This window comes from Podarcis pityusensis (genome assembly GCF_964106645.2).
Source record: "Podarcis pityusensis genome assembly, chromosome: 6".
In the NCBI taxonomy this organism is placed as follows: domain Eukaryota; kingdom Metazoa; phylum Chordata; class Lepidosauria; order Squamata; family Lacertidae; genus Podarcis; species Podarcis pityusensis.
In genome coordinates this window covers 87,009,620-87,027,977 of record NC_138030.1, presented here as the reverse complement: position 1 = coordinate 87,027,977, position 18,358 = coordinate 87,009,620, and the positions used below count along the sequence as shown (strand labels likewise).

Here is an 18,358-nt window from a genome sequence, read left to right as displayed (position 1 = left end):
TGCTACACTGTGCGGGATTAATTAGGACTGCAGCAAACGTATTTCCCATCAGCGTAACAAACCGCCCAACACACAGTGCCTCTACTTTCTGCCAAGAGAGCTTCATGGTATCACAAAAGTAGGAAGTATGTACAGTCCTCAGATTCTAATTTAGTTTTGTCTCTCGACACCTTTTCATAGGGCAGAGTCTCTTCCATATGATCAGAAAAACCCCTTTTCTTTCACAACAGTTCCATTGTGCTGCCATACTCCATCAGATCACACATTTTACTGTGAGAAGGAATGACTGCTAGCCTATCAAACCAAATTTGGCTTTTTTTCCCCCCACATGAGATACTTTACGCGGTGATGCCAAATAGAAACCTGTCATTTGAGTCTTCAATACCCAAATCTGCCTGCAGAAAACACCCCGGTGTACAGAGCGGATTCCAGGAACCCTTTGAACACAGCTAAGGCATAACCCCGCTCTTAAAAGTATTCTGGCAATTCCTTTGTATCACATTAATTGGCTGTGTTTTCTTTGTGAAATACAAATAATAAAAAAAACAGCTCTTGAAAGCGATAAGCAGCCCTCTTAAGAATAAACAGAAATCAGAGGATTGTGGCACCACACCCATAAACATCTGCACGCAGAGAGTGGAAAAGTCATTAAGAACCACCACTTCACTTCCACAAAGCAACTGAAGCATCTTTGAATTGAAGCAAGTTGTGCATTAAACATACATTTAAGTTGTTCAGGGTATTAAACTCCATTAGATCGTGCAGTCTGCAGAAGGCCTCATTTGGGTACTGGAAGTTGAAGGTGGAGAACGGTGTATCAGGATCATCAAAAACATCAAACTCAGCAAAATCTTTCTCTTCTTGAGTTTCCCTTGGAACACCTGTTAAGTAGACCACAATGAAAGTAGGCATTTTAAAGGGCAAACTGTTCAGTTGATATACCACAGTTTAATATCTATTTAGTAAAAGTAAGTTAGTAAGTAAGCCAATTTGAGTCCCAGTCTGGGTATCTGAAGAAGTGTGCTTGCACACGAAAGCTCATACCAAGAACTAACTTAGTTGGTCTTAAAGGTGCTACTGGAAGGAATGGTGTTGTTGATTATGATGAGGTGAGAAAAAACCATGCACATGATTAAGAGAAAAGACACACACAGAGAAAGATTAAACTGTACTGTAACTGTATCCTTAGATAACATAGGATTAATTTTGTGTTGTCATTTTAGCCTACTGACCTGGCGCTTTGTATTCTCTAAAATTTATATTGGCTAAAACAAAGTGGATAATTGTTGGACAGTCTATGTCAGAAGAAGGATTCTTGGGTTTGAAGACGTAGCACTCCTTTAAGCCTTCGCGATCAAAAACATTTGGGTCTATTTTGGGGAAAGGAAGGTTGTTCATTTTCGCCCATTTTTCAGCAAGTAAAATTTCCTAGAAGAAAGCAAAAAACAAAACAAAACAAAACAATGAGAAAAGGAAGGCTGGGACAGGCAGAAATGACATTATATGTGGACACCTTAGTTATAATTGTATGTGGAGAGATGATTTCCAGAGCCCATGGGTAAAAAATTTACAGCTGAAAATAACGGCAATGGGAATCTCCCCATCCAAATTACTAGAGCAGGACATAGTTCCAGCTAAAAGAACAGTAACCTGTAAACTAGAGGAGATGGACTTGCAGCAGAAAATGGTCTTGGGCAATGGTACCTGCTCACCTCTAAACCTTGGTTTATCACCCCTCTTAAGGCTCCCAAACTATTTGAATTCCTTAACTTCTTCGGCTCATAGATATGCCTTTGTAAAGGCAAGATTCAACACCTTCCCATCGAACATGCTGAGAAATAGATTCTCCAATGGACAGATATCGCTCTTATGTGATTGTAATTGTGGGGCACCGGAATCGTTGCATCACATAATTTTTGACTGTGCTTTTCACTCATCGGCCAGGAGCAAGTTTCTTGCCCAATATCTAAAGGGAATTGCCGATGATACGAATGAAGCCAAACTGAGATATCTATTAAATGATGATGACCCCCTAAGATCACTCACGGTTGCCAGATTCTTGATCAGTGTCCTATCCCTAAAGAAGAGAAACGGACTCCTGTGTGGCTCGGAAAATCCCTTTAAACCATGATCTATGTTTTAGGATGTAACTAGGTGAATCACCATTGATGTCTTTTATTGATTTGTGAGCAGATGGTGATGGTTATGTTACAAATTTATTGCAACGTATGATGTTGGTCTTTTGTTTTTGTTCTGCTTTGGTTCTTGTCTGTTTTTTTAAGTTTTGACGGTTTTAAATTTGGAGGTTCAAGTACATTATGTTGGTATGGGAAACTGTCGTGTGACGGGCCAATGGCCGTAATAAAGATCAATCCAATCCAATCCAATCCACCTTAGTTATAAATAATGGAAAGAGAATACAGGCAAACCTCCATTTAGGTGGAGGGTTATGTTCCAAGTCACTGCGCATCGGCGGAGCATGCACAATAATAATTTATTATTTGTACCCCGCCTGTCTGGCTGGGTTTCCCCAGCCACTCTGGGCGGCTTCCAACAAAGATTAAAAATACATCAAAATGTCACACATTAAAAACTTCCCTGAACAGGGCTGCCTTCAGATGTTTTCTAAATGTCAGGTAGTTATTTATCTCTTTGATATCTGATGGGAGGGCGTTCCACAGGGCGGGTGCCACTACCGAGAAAGCCCTCTGCCTGGTTCCCTGTAGCTTTGCTTCTCGAGGTGAAGGAACCGCCAGAAGGCCCTCGGCACTGGACCTCAGCATCCGGGCAGAATGATGGGGGTGGAGATGCTCCTTCAGCCTGTTCTGCTCCCTTTCGGTGCCAAGCACACAAATTTAGAGTTTCCATTTATATTTATACAAGAATACCATGTAAGCATGCTGGCAGCAAGATAATGGACCAGTTCCCATGTTTGCCTGGCAGACTCATGGCGTTGTTGAACTGTCACCAAAAATGGCAGCTCCATGTTCACATATTGGGTTGAGTCCAAGGATATTGGTAGAGCATGAGACTCTCAATCTCAGGTTCGTGGGTTCGAGCCCCTGGTTGGGCAAAAGATTTAGGCATTGCAGGGGGTTGGACTAGATGACCCTCGTGGTCCCTTCCAACTCTACAATTCTATGATTCTATGTAGTTGCACAAGGGGGGGGATGATTTCTGATTGTGCAACAGGACTGCTCCTCCCTCAGCTCCTCCCTAATCTGTAGAGCAGGGGTCAGCAAACTTTTTCAGCAGACCTTGTCCCTCAGACCTTGTGTGGGGCCAGACTATATTTTTTTTGAGGGAGGCGGTTGAACGAATTCCTATGCCCCACAAATCACCCAGAGATGCATTTGAAATAAAAGCACACATTCTACTTGTGTAAAAACACCAGGCAGGCCCCACAAATAACCCAGAGATGCATTTGAAATAAAAGGACACATTCTACTCATGTTAAAACACACTGATTCCTGGACCACCCATGGGCAGGATTTAGAAGGCGATTGGGCCGGATCCATCCCCCGGGCCTTAGTTTGCCTACCCATGCTGTAGAGCATATTTGGGTGTGTGCAGTTGGTGGGGGCGCAAGGTGGGAGGGGAGTAGAGGGAGAGAAAATTCCATTGCGTGAGCAGAAGCTGTTCCATTTGCACAAGGACTTCATGTAAAACAACCTATCATTTGTGTGAGGGGAAAAAAATTCTTATTTAGCACTTCCTCTGCATGAATTGCAATATCCAGGATTTCTCACCTTGAAAGGAGGGCTAGAATCACTGGGACGTGCCGAAAAATCAAATGAGATGATAAGGTCAACTCCTCGTTGTGGTCTTAGGATAATTGGGTATGGCAGATTAAATGTAAGCCCGCTATCCACAATGTGAATCTTTTTGCTCTTCACATCCAATGGCTCCATTATCCTGTCAAACTCATCAGGATCTGGGCAGAATGAGACAGACAATGCCATTTGTTGACAAACACAATTCAAAACAGAATTATTTTCCCTCCCCACAATAATGTTTATTAATTTTCATACAAAAGCATAACATAACAAAAAAAGAATAAACAATAATAAAAGAAAAAGAAAAAGTAAAGAACATAAAATACTTCCCACATCCCATATACTACCACATACACTAAAACTTAATTAGTTAATTAAGATCCATCTTCATAAACATATTACTTGACTTCGTCTAATCTCTTCCATCTGAATTTCCTTGTAATTAAATGTAGCAGTTTCCAATATCATTATTTCATATAACAATATTCCGGTCATGATCAAATTTCCAGACTTTTCTTATTGTACATTTTCTTTATTATTTATTTAATCCTAATTTTATCCTAGGCCTAATTAGTTCTTTCAAGTGATTACATATCTTTAATATTACAATATTTATTCAAATAGTCTTTAAATTTCCTCCAATCTCAAAACAGAATTCTCATCTATATCTGTATCTCAGATCTCAAAATATTTGAAATGCTAATTTAAAATAATTTAACTATATTAAATGCATGGTATGAGCTATCTTCTAATGCTAAGCAAATATTGAAAAACCCTCTATGGGGTTATTCAACCAAATATGGTTTATGAAGCTTTGGGTGATTGTCTGAAACAGACTATCACGTTTTCATTTCTAATAGGTTTATAGAGCCTTGAACCTTGAGCCTTCTGAACCAGGCCACAGTCAACAGGCCACCCAAAAGCACATACTGACCTCATGTGTGTAGCTAGAAAATTGTATAAAGATCTACTCAAAGCCTAAAGCTGCCATCCAGTATATTTTCCCTACTATTTTTCAGCATTCTACTGTTTAAGATGGATGTCCACTTTTATTATTTCTTCAAATATTAGGATTAGATAGTTATAAACATCTGTAATAAGTTTTAAAAAATATTTAGCAGAGCACAGATGGAAATGATGAGACAGCCACTTAAAAGAAGCATGTGCTTTTCTGCATGTTCCTGAGTTATTTGAATGTTTAGGCTCACTTGGGCGAATGTCCCACTGAACAGAGATATAAAAGGTTGCACTGTTGCAAAATCTGAGCACAATTGCACGATGGAGGGAAATTCCATCTTACCTAATGACTTTTAAAAGAAGGCATAATGGTTGTTATTTTGAGATACTCTGCAGTGATGTGGCTGTAAGCATGAATGATGTAATATGGAGATCCGTGACTACAAACTTCCTAAGTTATGCACCTAAATGGCTTAGTTCCCCATTCAGACTTCAATTATCTTAATGTGATAAGTCTTAGCGGTGAAAACTGGTAAACACTGTGCCACAGAATGTCTAGTTCTATTTCCAGTGACCTGGGGGCAGTTCGTACATTCACTGAAAATGGACTCTTAACCATTTAAAAGAGAGCAATTTCTTTTACTATTTGGTAAAAAAATAATGCATTATTGCCAACAGGGACCAGCCACATGCATCTGTGGAGCCCAGAAGCAGTGGCCACTCCCTCATGTCTCGATTAGGCATATTCCCTGTGAAGAAGAAAAGGAGTTTGGATTTGATATCCCGCTTTATCACTACCTGAAGGAGTCTCAAAGCAGCTAACATTCTCCTTTCCCTTCCTCCCCCACAACAAACTCTGTGAGGTGAGTGAGGCTGAGAGACTTCAGAGAAGTGTGACTGGCCCAAGGTCACCCAGCAGCTGCATCTGGAGGAGCAGGGAAGCGAACCCGGTTCACCAGATTACGAGTCTACTGCTCTTAACCACTACACCACACTGGCTCCATGTATTTACAATGGATAATAGCTACTGATAGAAAAGTAAGGCACTCTTTCTCCAATTGCAGGGGGTTGCTTGGGAGTTGTGCCAGCTGAAGTGAGAATTATATCCCTAGACCAGGGTGGGGAATATCCCCTACCAAAGGGCTGCATTGCCACAGGAAAACTGTTCAGGGTTGCATTCTGCTGGTGAGTGGAGACATGGCCCAAAATGGGCAGGTCCAAGGCCTAGACAAAACACTGATCTCTCTCTTTCACACATACCCAAACACACACAGGAAATTCACCTTGTTGCATCCACGGTATGAGATGTGAAAGTGGCTCCCTATTGCTGCATGCAAAACAGAATAGACAGCCAGCCAGGATGGCAAAGCAGAACGCTCCTCCTCCACCAGCAAGCACATTGGCTTGTCTACCGGCCATGCAGAAGGCCTTTCCAGTGCCTTTCCAGGGACGTGGGTGGTGCTGTGGTCTAAACCACTGAGCCTCTTGGGGTTGCCAATCAGAAGGTTGGTGGTTCGAATCCCCGCGACAGGGTGAGCTCCCATTGCTCTGTCCCAGCTCCTGCCAACCTAGCAGTTCGAAAGCACACTAGTGCAAGTAGATAAATAGGTACCGCTGTGGCGGGAAGATAAATGGCATTTCCGTGCACTCTGGTTTCTGTCACGGTGCTTCGTGGTTTAGTCCTGCGGGCCACATGACTCAGGAAGCTGTCTGTGGACAAACACCGGCTCCCTTGGCCTGAAAGCGAGATGAGCGCCGCAACCCCATAGTCACCTTTGACTGGGCTTAACCGTCCAGGGGTCCTTTACCTTCACCTATTGGGAAGCAAGTCCCACACCAGGTTTCACATTTGCCATTCATATACACAGACGCTTTCACGAGAGAGGAAGAATAAATCAAAGTGTATGCGCTTACCTGCCACAGCAGTATCCATTTCATCCTCGTCCACAGATTCTTGAGCACCGTAGCTGGCCAAAGGAGAATACGGGTAGCAAGTATTGAGATTCAGGCCCAGCATGAAGTTGTGTACTTTGCCTGCACGTCCTTCCCGGGTGGTGAAAAGAGCGCTGTCCCCCACCAGAGCCATAAACATCCGCTGAACCCAGCTCTCCTGGTTGCTCTGTTCACGTTCTTTCTCAGCATCAGGGTTTTCTGAGCCTGTAGGAGCAGAAAGAACTTCAGCATATGGGGGAAACTCTGGAAAAGTAATTTGAAGTTCACAGCGTGCCATTCTTTGAAGGAGAACTACTTGAAAACGATTTACAGATGGTGTTTAACTCCAAGTAGGCTTGTATAAGACTGAATCAGATAAGTGCTGGAGATGCAAAGAGGTTAAGGGAACGTTCTTTCACATGTGGTGGACTTGTAAAAGGGTATTGGGAAATGATTCACCCACAATAATTTTAAGGATGCAAAGTATTTGGGCTGAAATCTGATGCTACTGTTTCTATTTTAAAAAAAATATTTGCTATATGTTAAATTATGTGCTGCGATAAGCAAGATGTTTACTTAAACTGGCCACTTTTATTCTGACAAGAAAGCAGCTGTGAGGTCCCAATTTGGAACATATGCCATGACAATTTCCTAATGAAAACCTTTCTCTTCCTGGTTGTTATTTGCCAATAAAGGTACTGATTGAATGTTTTGATTAATCATTTATTATTTTCTATTGTCACTCTGAAAAGCCCCTCGGTGCGGCAAAATACAAATACATACCTTAACAAACAAGAAAGCAAGCAAACAATAAAACAAACAAACCCAAAGGGCTTCTAGCAATAAGTATTACATTTTTTTTAAAAAAATGTTTTTATTAAAGATTTTCTTGTGTAACAAACAAATAAAAAAAAGGACATACTAATCTGCTTCCAGGGACGCGGATGGCGCTGTGGGTTAAACCACAGAGCCTAGGACTTGCCGATCAGAAGGTCAGCGGTTCGAATCCCCGTGACAGGGTGACAATGCTTCTCACCCGTTCTTCTAGAACGGGCGTTAAGTTAACCGGTCTATAGTTTCCAGGATCCCCCCCCCATCCCTTTTTAATAATTGGCTGCCTTTCCCTGACAAATGACTCAGTAGTTTCTCTAGGCTTTTGAGCAATTTGATAGAAGTAGGGCCCTCTCATAAACCACATTCTTCTTGGGAGTTGTGTCAGAATTGGCCAGAACGGTCTTGCCTAACAGCTGTGCTTTTGGCCCTCTGCTCCTCTCTCCTGTTGGTCTTCAATATAAGGATAATAATAATGGCCACCTTGGAAATTAGTGATAAGGAATGTATGTGAAGTGTTCTGAATGGTCTATAAAGTGCTATTCGTGCATGCTAAGTAATCATTATACTTAATATATGCAAGTATATAACTACCATAAGTGTTTCTGAAGAGAGCCCAAAGAGAAGGGAGCACATAACCACCAGTGCCTGAAGGAGCCCATCGGTGGCCTGAGAAGACAGTTGGAGAAACCCCACCCGCCATCTTCCCTGGGGCCATTCAAGACCTGGGTGCCTTGAGGGAAAGCAGAAGCCAGGGAGCTGGTGTCATAAGCCGCTGAAGGCCAGCGTGAGAAAAAATTGTACCTTTTTTTGCTTGTGTTAATGCTTTGCATTGTAAACCACCGTTGATTGCCTTTGGTGCAGAAAGGCAATATATAAATGCCATTAATAACCAATTAATACCGGTAAGTAATTGGGAGGGACGCGGGTGGCACTGTGGGTTAAACTACAGAGCCTAGGGCTTGCCGATCAGAAGGTCAGCGGTTCGAATCCACGCAACGGAGTGTGCTCCCGTCGCTCGGTCCCTGCTCCTGCCAACCTAGCAGTTCAAAAGCACGTCAAAGTGCAAGTAGATAAATAGGTACTGCTCCGGCGGGAAGGTAAATGGTGTTTCCGTGCGCTGCTCTGGTTCGCCAGAAGCGGCTTAGTCATGTACGTCGGCCCCCTCGGCCAATAAAGCGAGATGAATGCCACAACCCCAGAGTCAGCCACGACTGGACCTTATGGTCAGGGGTCCCTTTACCTTTACCTTAATCTGCTTCCATCTTAAAAGGAAGAAAGGAAGGAAGGAAGAAAGGAAGGAAGGAAGGAAGGAAGGAAGGAAGGAAGGAAGGAAGGAAGACTCCTTTTCCTCACTTTGCTGATACGCCATAAGGGAAAATCTTCCATGACAAGAGTAGATGTGAGAAAATGGAACTGAATTGCATGTGGAAAAGTAGAAGGGGAAACAGTCTGGCCAAAAGAGAGATCTTATCTGCCCAGCTGAGCTTTTTTGTTACTGATGTAATTGAGAGAGGCACACGCAAGTCTTAATGTTCCCCTGGAAGGCATAACACGCTCAGAGCCATACTGTCCCCGCCCAACATTGTTCAGAAGGGTGGGCTCTCCTTTGACCGTAAAGAGAACTCTCATTCCAGGTTTCATAAATACCCCAGACATTTCTAATGAACCACAGCCTGGTTCGTCAACAAGAACATGTGATTCACAAAGTGACTTCGACTATTTCAAAAATTAGTTGGAGTCACTGCTGCATCCAAAGTCCTGCAAGACGGAAAGTTAGGAGACCTATTTTGGCTCCACAAGCTCCAGGCATCACATGGCAATGGACTGGCTTAGGAACATGGAGAGCTTTGGCTGGTCAATAGTTACTGCACCCCTGAAACCCCAGGAAATTGGGCAGAGGTCAGGTCTCCTCCACAGAAGAACAGCTCCATCAACAGTGCAGTGGTACCTTGGTTCTCAAACGCCTTGGTACTCAACCAACTTGGAACCCAAACACTGCAAACCCGGAAGTAAGTGTTCCAGTTTGCGAGCTTTTTTGGGGAAGCCAAACGTGCTCCATTTTGAGTGTTATGCTTCCGATTGAGTGCCACACTTCCATTTTGAGTGTTATGCTGAGGTCTGTCTGTTTTTGCTATTTATTTTGCATTTTTGCGGCTCTTTCTTGTTTTGTTTTTGTGACTGTGTGGAACCCAGTTCAGCTACTGATTGACTGACTGTGCGACTGCAGTACATTGTTTATTGCTTTCATTATATGGATCGGAACAATGGTCTCGTTAGGTAGTAAAATTCATGTTAAATTGCTGTTTTTACAAGTCCAGAATGGATTAATCCGTTTTGCATTACTTTCTGTGGGAAAGCGAACCTTGGTTCTGAAACGCTTTGGTTCTGGAACGCTCTTCTGGAACGGATTAAGTTTGAGAACCAAGGTGCCACTGTGCTCTGCTCTGCCACCAAGAAAGGTCTCACATTTCATCTTAACACACACACACACCACCCAACCACCTCCACCTTCCCTAACTTTATGAAGCACCAGGAAACAGTTCATCAAAAAGCCGACTATTCCTTTCTCGGGTCCTAAATACTACCTGAATTTTCTCCTTTTCATGATGTCTTGCTTTATTGGGACACACCAGTAAAAATAGTTGTATGAAGTATCATGTCTGGTGACCTTTCTTACCTTTTGGTCCCTGTGACTCATCATCGCTGTCTGAATCATTGCTCACTAGGTGCCGCATCCTGATATTTTCTGTGGAAATAAACAAAGGAAGATTTTGGTACCTTAAATGGCTGGGTTGGTAAAATGGCAATCAAAGGAGCTGCACAAGTTCTTGGAAGGAGAGAGTAACGCTGGAATAAAACAATAAACGATCTGAAGCTAACTTTATGACCAAAGGATTTTCCACATCCATAAAACCAGCAGATCACCAAGCTAAAGGACACTTGGAGATCTCTAGGGTTAAAACTACAATACAGAGCACTGTCTTTTGAAGGAAGTTAAACATGAGATTAATATGTTTCAAAACTACTTTTTTTCCTGACCAACTGACGAGGCCTCTGTTTTTCTTCCTGCACTACCAAATTCAAAACATATAAGCAGAGAAGAACACTAATTTAAGCTTGAGCAGAGAAGAACGGTTAACTTGCATTATATGACAGTCGCCAGCCTAATGCACAACATTTTGGCTTTCCAGACTACAGTGGTACCTCAGGTTAAGTACTTAATTCGTTCTAGAGGTCCGTTCTTAACCTGAAACTGTTCTTAACCTGAAGCACCACTTTAGCTAATGGGGCCTCCCACTGCTGCTGTGCCGCCGCCATGTTGATTTCTGTTCTCATCCTGAAGCAAAGTTCTTAACCTGAGGTACTATTTCTGGGTTAGCGGAGACTGTAACCTGAAACGTCTGTAACCTGAAGCGTATGTAACCCGAGGTACCACTGTAATACAAAAAGAACTCTTACAAAAGTGCTAGAAGGCAAAGACTCCCCTCTCAGCCTCTTCTTGACTTCACCCTATTGCTGAACTCTTCAAACCTGCCTCTCAGAACCACATCAAGGCCAAGTTTCTACATTACCTTGGTGTTGTGATTCCTGCCACAAAACCACTGCCCCATGTCTGGCTCCCACATTACCCTCTGTAACAAATAAAAGCATCTTCACATGTGAGTAGGCCGCGTCCTATCAGTCCTTCTCCCTTCCGTAGGGGCTGATGATAGGAGAAGCAACCGACACAATGTGGACCACGAAACAAGAAATTTCTGTATCTCACCTTGGTAACAGAGAAGCCAGCCATGGAAAGCAACCACCTTGCTGAGGTAACAAATGGACCAAGCTCAAAAAGCATCAGCAGAGGGAAGTGATTCCTAAACCCTGCCTCTGGTTTGGGTCTTTCCCACAGCAGCATCCCCTTTGATAAAGATGAAATAGTGTATTTGTACTGGCATCTGATAACTAGGATATTAAGCCAGGTTAAAAGACATTAAGCCAGGGTTTCTCGTTTTGTATACAACTGGAAACTGTGGTTTAAAACAAACCAGTCTGAAGGAATTAAAGAGGGGAGGAGAGAAGTAAGGCATGTGTGGCCTGACTCTCATTCCCAGCTCCAAAAACATTCATTCTGAAACCAAGAACGAATGTCTGAAACAGACCGTTGCTTTTTACTGACCCTAGAAAAATCTCAGCTTGTCTCAGAAACTCTTCCTACATTATCTCAAAAGATCCTTATGAAACAGTCTCAGACTCAGTAGGCTTAATATTAAATGGTTCTTTTAACTCACAAAGGAATGTTTAACTCAACTAGATCTGCACCCAAAAAACAGATAGGTTTCTTTACAAGTACATTTGATTACAATGACTTTTATGAGAGTCACGCCCTCATGCAATTTACATCTGTGTAGATCAGCATCAATGACAGATTTACATATTTCCATGTAATCTTCCCAGCTTCCCAGTTACGCACACTACTCAAGACATTCTAAAAGCTAATACCTAAAGAAAAGCGACAGACATTTAAAGGAGATGACAGAGTTACAAAATTGAAAGATCAAGGGAATGTTATGGATTTAGTGAATATTGATTTCAGTATGGCTTCTGACAAAGTCCCCCATGATATTACTGCAGAGAAGTTAGTAAAATGTGGGCTGAATGAGGTAACGTGAGGTGGATTTGTAGCTGGTTGATTGACCAAACCAAAAGAGTGCTTATGAATGGTCCCAGGTCATCCTGGAAAAAAGTGACAAATGGGGTCCTCCGTTAAAGAGGGCACGTATTGCGGTGAGACCTGGAAACCGACACCCTGTGTTGTGGGTGGGTACGATTGGTCAGCCACAACACCCGATTGGTAGGTCCCTCGAAGCTGGGTACAATCTGGCCAATGGGACGCAGTCCAAACGGTTTGAGGGAACTACTTCTGCCCATGCACATGACCCAGAGCTTCCTCTTTTGGCGCATGCATTCGGAACACCCGCCCACCTCTCCCTACTTTTAGGGCTTTGCGCTTTACCTTGCTATGCCGTCGTGTGTCATCTGTCGTTGGGACAGGGGCACGGCAGGAATTTCCCCCACTTGGCTGATTGGCTGTTGCCATTTGGGTTTCGCCTGCCGCATAGAAATTGTCACAACTTGTAAGGTTGCAGATAGGCCCTGGTTCAGGTGATAGGGATGGGAGAACGCTCTCGCCGTCCCTATGTGAAGGGTATTCCGTTAAAGGAATCGAGGGACTCGATGATTTGGTCAATCCCTGAGAGGGGGTTGTGCCCGTGCCTGAGTCCAGGGGGACATTTGGGTGGTGGAGTTAGTCTGTTCCTGGCTTTCTGCTTATCCAGGTGTTCACCCTTGGCTGACCTATGCTGGAACCCTGGGTCAGCGCTACCTGCATGGCAGGGAGCTAGTCGAACCAGAGCCTATGCAACCAGTTACTTTCTGTAATCAATAAAGTTGTGGCCTAAATTCTGCCAAAAAACCAAAACCAAAAATTGAGTCAAGTGTGAATTTATTTAGGGGGGAGGTTTCTGGGTCTGAACATGCAAATGGGGTGCTGTAGGGTTCTGTCCTGGGCCTATTGTTTAATGTCTTTGTAAATTTATTTTTGTAACATTACCTAGTTCTTCTTCCATTGTAGGTCCTTTATTTTGAGAATTAGAAACTCCAAGGACTCTGTTGAATAATATAGCAAATGCACTTCCCCAGACACCTGAAAAAATGAAATATAACAATGTTGTTGTTGTAATAATAATAAAATAATATAATAATAATAATAATAATAATAATAATAATAATAATAATTTATTATTTATACCCCGCCCATTAGGCTAGGTTTCCCCAGCCACTCTGGGCGGCTTCCAACAAAATATTAAAATACAATAGTCTATTAAACATTAAAAACTTCCCTAAACAGGGCTGCCTTCAGATGTCTTCTAAAAGTCTGGTAGTTTTTCTTCTTTTCTACATCTGGTGGGAGGGCCTTCCACAGGGCGGGTGCCACTACGGAGAAGGCCCTCTGCCTGGTTCCCTGCAACTTGGCTTCTCGCAGTGAGGGAACCACCAGAAGGTCCTTGGCGCTGGACCTCCGTGTCCGGGCAGAACGATGGAGGTGGAGACGCTCCTTCAGGTATACTGGACCGAGCCCGTTTAGGGCTTTAAAGGTCAGCACCAACACTTTGAATTGTGCTCAGAAACGTACTGGGATTCAGTGAAGATCCTTTAGGACTGGTGTTATATAGTCCTGGTGGCCACTTCCAGTCACCAGTCTACCTGCCATATTCTGGATTAGTTTTAGTTTCTGAGTCGCCTTCAAAGGTACCCCCACGTAGAGTGCATTGTAGCAGTCCAAGCGGGAGATAACTAGAGCATGCACCACTCTGGCGAGACAGTCAGCAGGCAGGTAGGGTCTCAGCCTGTGTACCAAACGGAGATGGTAGACAGCTGCCCTGGACACAGAACTGACCTGCACCTCCATGGACCTGGGATTCCCACACACCCGCCCGCCCCCTGTCCCCCCAAAACAGTACTTCTGTCTTGTCAGGATTTAACCTCAATCTGTTAGCCGCCATCATAATAACCACCACCTGCCCGCCTCCTGTCCCCCCTCTTGTTGTTGTTAAGATATTGGTAGATGCTTAGGTATTGTTCACTTTCTGGCAATGCTCACATATCCACTCAATTACTTACTTACCCATTAAGAAATGCAAAGGGTTTTCTTTATATTTATCCACTACCGTTCCCATAAAAAATTTGCTGCCGAACAAATTTGGAGTCATGAAGGTACCATATTTAGCCATTCCGATTTCATAGGGACTGAATTCCACCCAATCTGTAAAGAAAAATATAAAAAGGACACTGGTTAACAGAGAACAACAGAAGAAGAAGAAGAAGAAGAAGAAGAAGAAGAAGAAGAAGAAGAAGAAGAGGAGGAGGAGGAGGAGGAGGAGGAGGAGGAAGAAATGCTTTAATACAGCACAGGAACTGAAGTGGTGTGCAAAAGATTCTCAAGGCTCAACCGAATCTTGACTTCCATCTGCTGTCTTTCCTTGCCAAACTGCATATATGCCAACAATTACTAATCCATGTGGTAAAGTGTAAAAAAAGGGGGAAAGGTAAAGGACCCCTGGATAGTTAAGTCCAGTCAAAGGTGACTATGGGTTTGTGGCGCTCATCTCACTTCAGGCCCAGGGAGCCGGCGTTTGTCCACAGACAGCTTTCCGGGTCATGTGGCCAGCAGGACTAAACCGCTTCTGGCGCAAGGGGACACCATGACTGAAGCCAGAGTGCATGGAAGTGCTGTTTACTTTCCCACCGCAGTGGTACCTATTTATCTACTTGAACTGGAGTGCTTTTGAACTCCATGCCACCCTCTATATTTAGCCAAATTCTTGCTTGCACTACGGCAAGCAGACACTGCTATTTTCCTCAGATCATTTTGCACCTCCTTGCACCTCCCTTTTCATCTTTTTCTGCATTCTTCCAGGAACTTTACTGTGTTATTATGGTATGCCCTTCAGCAAATTATACATGACACCCACACAGAGTGAGAGTGAAATTGGGGCGGGAGGGGAGATATTTACAGATTAATAGGTGAAAATAGGTCTGTGAACAAGTCCCCACAAAACCCATTGCTGCAACAGGTGCCACGGTAGACTCTATTTTGTTCCAGCCTATACAGTTCATGTGTTTCCATTTTAAACTCTGAAATTTCACAACAGCTTTCCAGAAATAGGTCTAAATTATGTCTGAGTCATCGTAATTACGAGCAGTTGTAGGTGTGATCAGTGCCCACTCGGAATAAAAATATTATGGATAATGGGAACTCAACCAAAATTGTGAAAACTCTTCTCAGCTGGCAAATACCTTTATCCATTGCTTTTCTAAGCAACGTTCTTTTAAACCGAATAGTAAAAGTACCAAGAAGGAATGCAAGATTAATCCTAAGAATTCACAGATCAGCTCATGAAAGGAGAACTAATTATTGCTCTTCAAAACACACCTCTGTCCCCTTAAGTGGGACAGAGAGGATTATTTAAGTTCAGGGGAAGGGAAACTTCTTTGTGGGCAACTTTTGGGAGACACATGCCAGGATTTGGCAGAGACAGTGGCAAAAAAATGAGAGGGGCCAGAAGGCAAAAGTAGCCAATGCCACAGACGTGCTTAAATCAGATATGCCAAATGAGACATGCAGAAACAAATAATCAAGTTGAAGTGGCTTAAATAAGGCTGTTTTGATCCTTCTATCTGGCCTATATTCAGATACACATATATAAAATGATGCGATTTGACTACCTGCAAACATCAGTTCTGATACATCAGGTTTAACGTGGAGGCATGTAAAGAGCGGCAAAGCAGACTGCGCTTTGTTGATTTTCTCTTTCATATCAGACAAAGTGTTGTTCATTCTCTACAGGGGAAAAAGAGAGCAGAAATAATTTAAAGAATAGAGTTAGCAATCCAGCCAATATCTGGTCGCTTTTGTGAAATCGTTCAAGAAGGCAAAGGACAACAGAACTACTCACAGAAAACTAGTAACAACAACAACCAACCATCTGAAGATGGTTTGGAAACTCCAGTTGGTGCAGAATTCAGCGACCAGGTTTTTAAGCATATAACGTCAATCCTGGCTCAATTACACTGTCTGCCAATTAGTTTCTGGGCCCAACTCAAAGTGGTGGTTTAAGACCTGTAAAATCTTTAATGGCTCAGGACTGCAATACCTCAAAAACCACCCCATCCCATATGAACCAATGGGACATTGCAGTCATCATCTGAGTCCCTTCTTTGTGTGCCTTCTCCACGAACGTTCTGGAGGGTGGCGACACAAGAATGGGCCTTTTCTGTGGTGGCTCTTTGCTTGTCCCACGAGGCTCATCTTGCACCTTCATTACATAGCGCCATGTAAAAAAATTCCCCTTCCCCCAGGCTAACTATATTGCCTTCTACACTGGGGGTGGAGATTGTTTTTGTTTGTTACCGTGGTATGATTTTTTGTGTTTTTAGATTGCAAACCACCCTGTGATCTTCAGATGAAAAGCGCTATAGAGATCTGATTAATAATAATAAGCCAAGCAAGCCCACCCTAGTCTCAAAAGCCTTGCCCAGAATCAATTATTGAACAATATACAAAGATTAAAGCAGTAATAAAACTACAAAACAGCATATGTGCAATTCAGTCCAACAGGAAAGAGATACTTTCAATTGGCTTTTTAATTAACTATTGTGCTGATTAATTGCTAGTGCTCATTTTAATTAACGTTTTAATTAATTAAAACAAGACAGTAATTAAAACAGGAATGAAGAACCTGTGGTCCTCCAGATGTTACTGGATTAAGAATGATGGCAACTAAAACTAGTGGCTACTTGAGAATGATGGGAATCGGAGCTGAACGTCATCTAGAAGGCCACAGGTATCCTATATCTGCATTAAATAATAATTTATAATAATAATTTATTATTTATACCCCGCCCATCTGGCTGAGTTTCCCTAGCCACTCTGGGCGGCTTCTAATCAAGTGTTAAAAACAATACAGCATTAAATATTAAAAACTTCCCTAAACAGGGCTGCCTTCAGATGTCTTTTAAAAAGAAGATAACTGCTTATTTCCTTCACATCTGAAGGGAGGGCGTTCCACAGGGCGGGCGCAACTACCAAGAAGGCCCTCTGTCTGGTTCCCTGTAACCTCACTTCTCGCAACAAGGGAACCGCCAGAAGGCCCTCGGCGCTGGATCTCAGTGTCTGGGCTGAACTATGGGGGTGGAGACGCTCCTTCAGGTATACAGGACCGAGGCCGTTTAGGGCTTCAAAGGTCAGCACCAACACTTTGAATTGTGCTCGAAATGTACTGGGAGCCAATGCAGATCTCTCAGGACCGGTGTTATGTGGTCCCAGCGGCCACTCCCAGTCACCAGTCTAGCTGCCGCATTCTGGATTAATTGCAGTTTCCGGGTCACCTTCAAAGGTAGCCCCACGTAGAGCGCATTAAAGCACCAATTATACACCAGATCGTCATAGAACATTCCATAAACAAAACTTCAAGACCAAGGCAAATTTTGAAATATTTCAGCAGTGTCAAAGAGCGAAAAGATTTTGCACAAAGCAGACTTGAGCTGCTGGGGCACCTTTTTCCATGTCCACAGAAATGTTTGCATCATAAACAAATGTTGTTTTAGAACTGCAACATAACAGAATTTTATACCATACTTGTGGGCTTGACCAGCAGACACTGCCTCAATGGACACTGAAGTTACACAAATTGTTTATCAATTGTAACATTATTATACGGCGTAAAAAAAAACTGTGGGAGAGTCTCGATAAATAAATATGTGGACTTTGTGAATTCTTTTGAAGGTTTGAGAGAGAAATAAGCTCATAATACAAAACTTGACATCACACATACAAAACCACAGATAGATGTACTGATTTGCAAAGCAAAAAGTAAACTGATCGGCCCAAAAGATTTTTGACCGTGCTACAGTAAAACCTGCGCCTGCCTCCAAGTTTTATTTGCAAACTTACATTTTGGATGAGAGTTTCTCCAATCAACATTCCAAAAATATCTGTAAATGTAACAGGCTGCCCAGACCTCTTCTTTTTCCATAATGCTTCAATATATCGCTTTACTTTCTGAGGAGTGAGCAGTTTTAATGGGTTGTGACTGACACAGTTCTTCAGCTCCTCATTTATTTCCTTTGGTCCTTTTACTGGGAAATCTGGGTGAGAGTACAAGGTTGACATATACCTGAAAATGACCACAACCAAGTTTAGAGTTACTGAGCAGAACATCTGAAATCATTTCCACCAGCAGCTGAAGATGTTTCATGAACCAAGGTAAAAATACTGAATATTGATTAACTCCACCCTCCGGATAAAAATATTG

At 42.8% G+C, this 18,358-nt stretch overlaps 1 protein-coding gene across 1 annotated transcript in view; it reads right to left on the bottom strand.

Moving 5' to 3' along the window:
• The window catches only part of PLA2G4A (phospholipase A2 group IVA), a 90,722-nt gene that overhangs the window by 6,522 nt on the left and 65,842 nt on the right, over positions 1 to 18,358 (bottom strand). The window contains exons 9-17 of the mRNA XM_081012155.1: positions 17,998 to 18,220; positions 15,771 to 15,885; positions 14,170 to 14,307; positions 13,096 to 13,188; positions 10,177 to 10,245; positions 6,648 to 6,890; positions 3,750 to 3,934; positions 1,233 to 1,428; positions 724 to 881 (exon numbers count right to left, since the gene is read on the bottom strand). Of these exons, the coding sequence (XP_080868281.1) occupies positions 724 to 881; positions 1,233 to 1,428; positions 3,750 to 3,934; positions 6,648 to 6,890; positions 10,177 to 10,245; positions 13,096 to 13,188; positions 14,170 to 14,307; positions 15,771 to 15,885; positions 17,998 to 18,220 (1,420 nt within the window). The remainder of the gene's footprint in view (positions 1 to 723; positions 882 to 1,232; positions 1,429 to 3,749; positions 3,935 to 6,647; positions 6,891 to 10,176; positions 10,246 to 13,095; positions 13,189 to 14,169; positions 14,308 to 15,770; positions 15,886 to 17,997; positions 18,221 to 18,358) is intronic.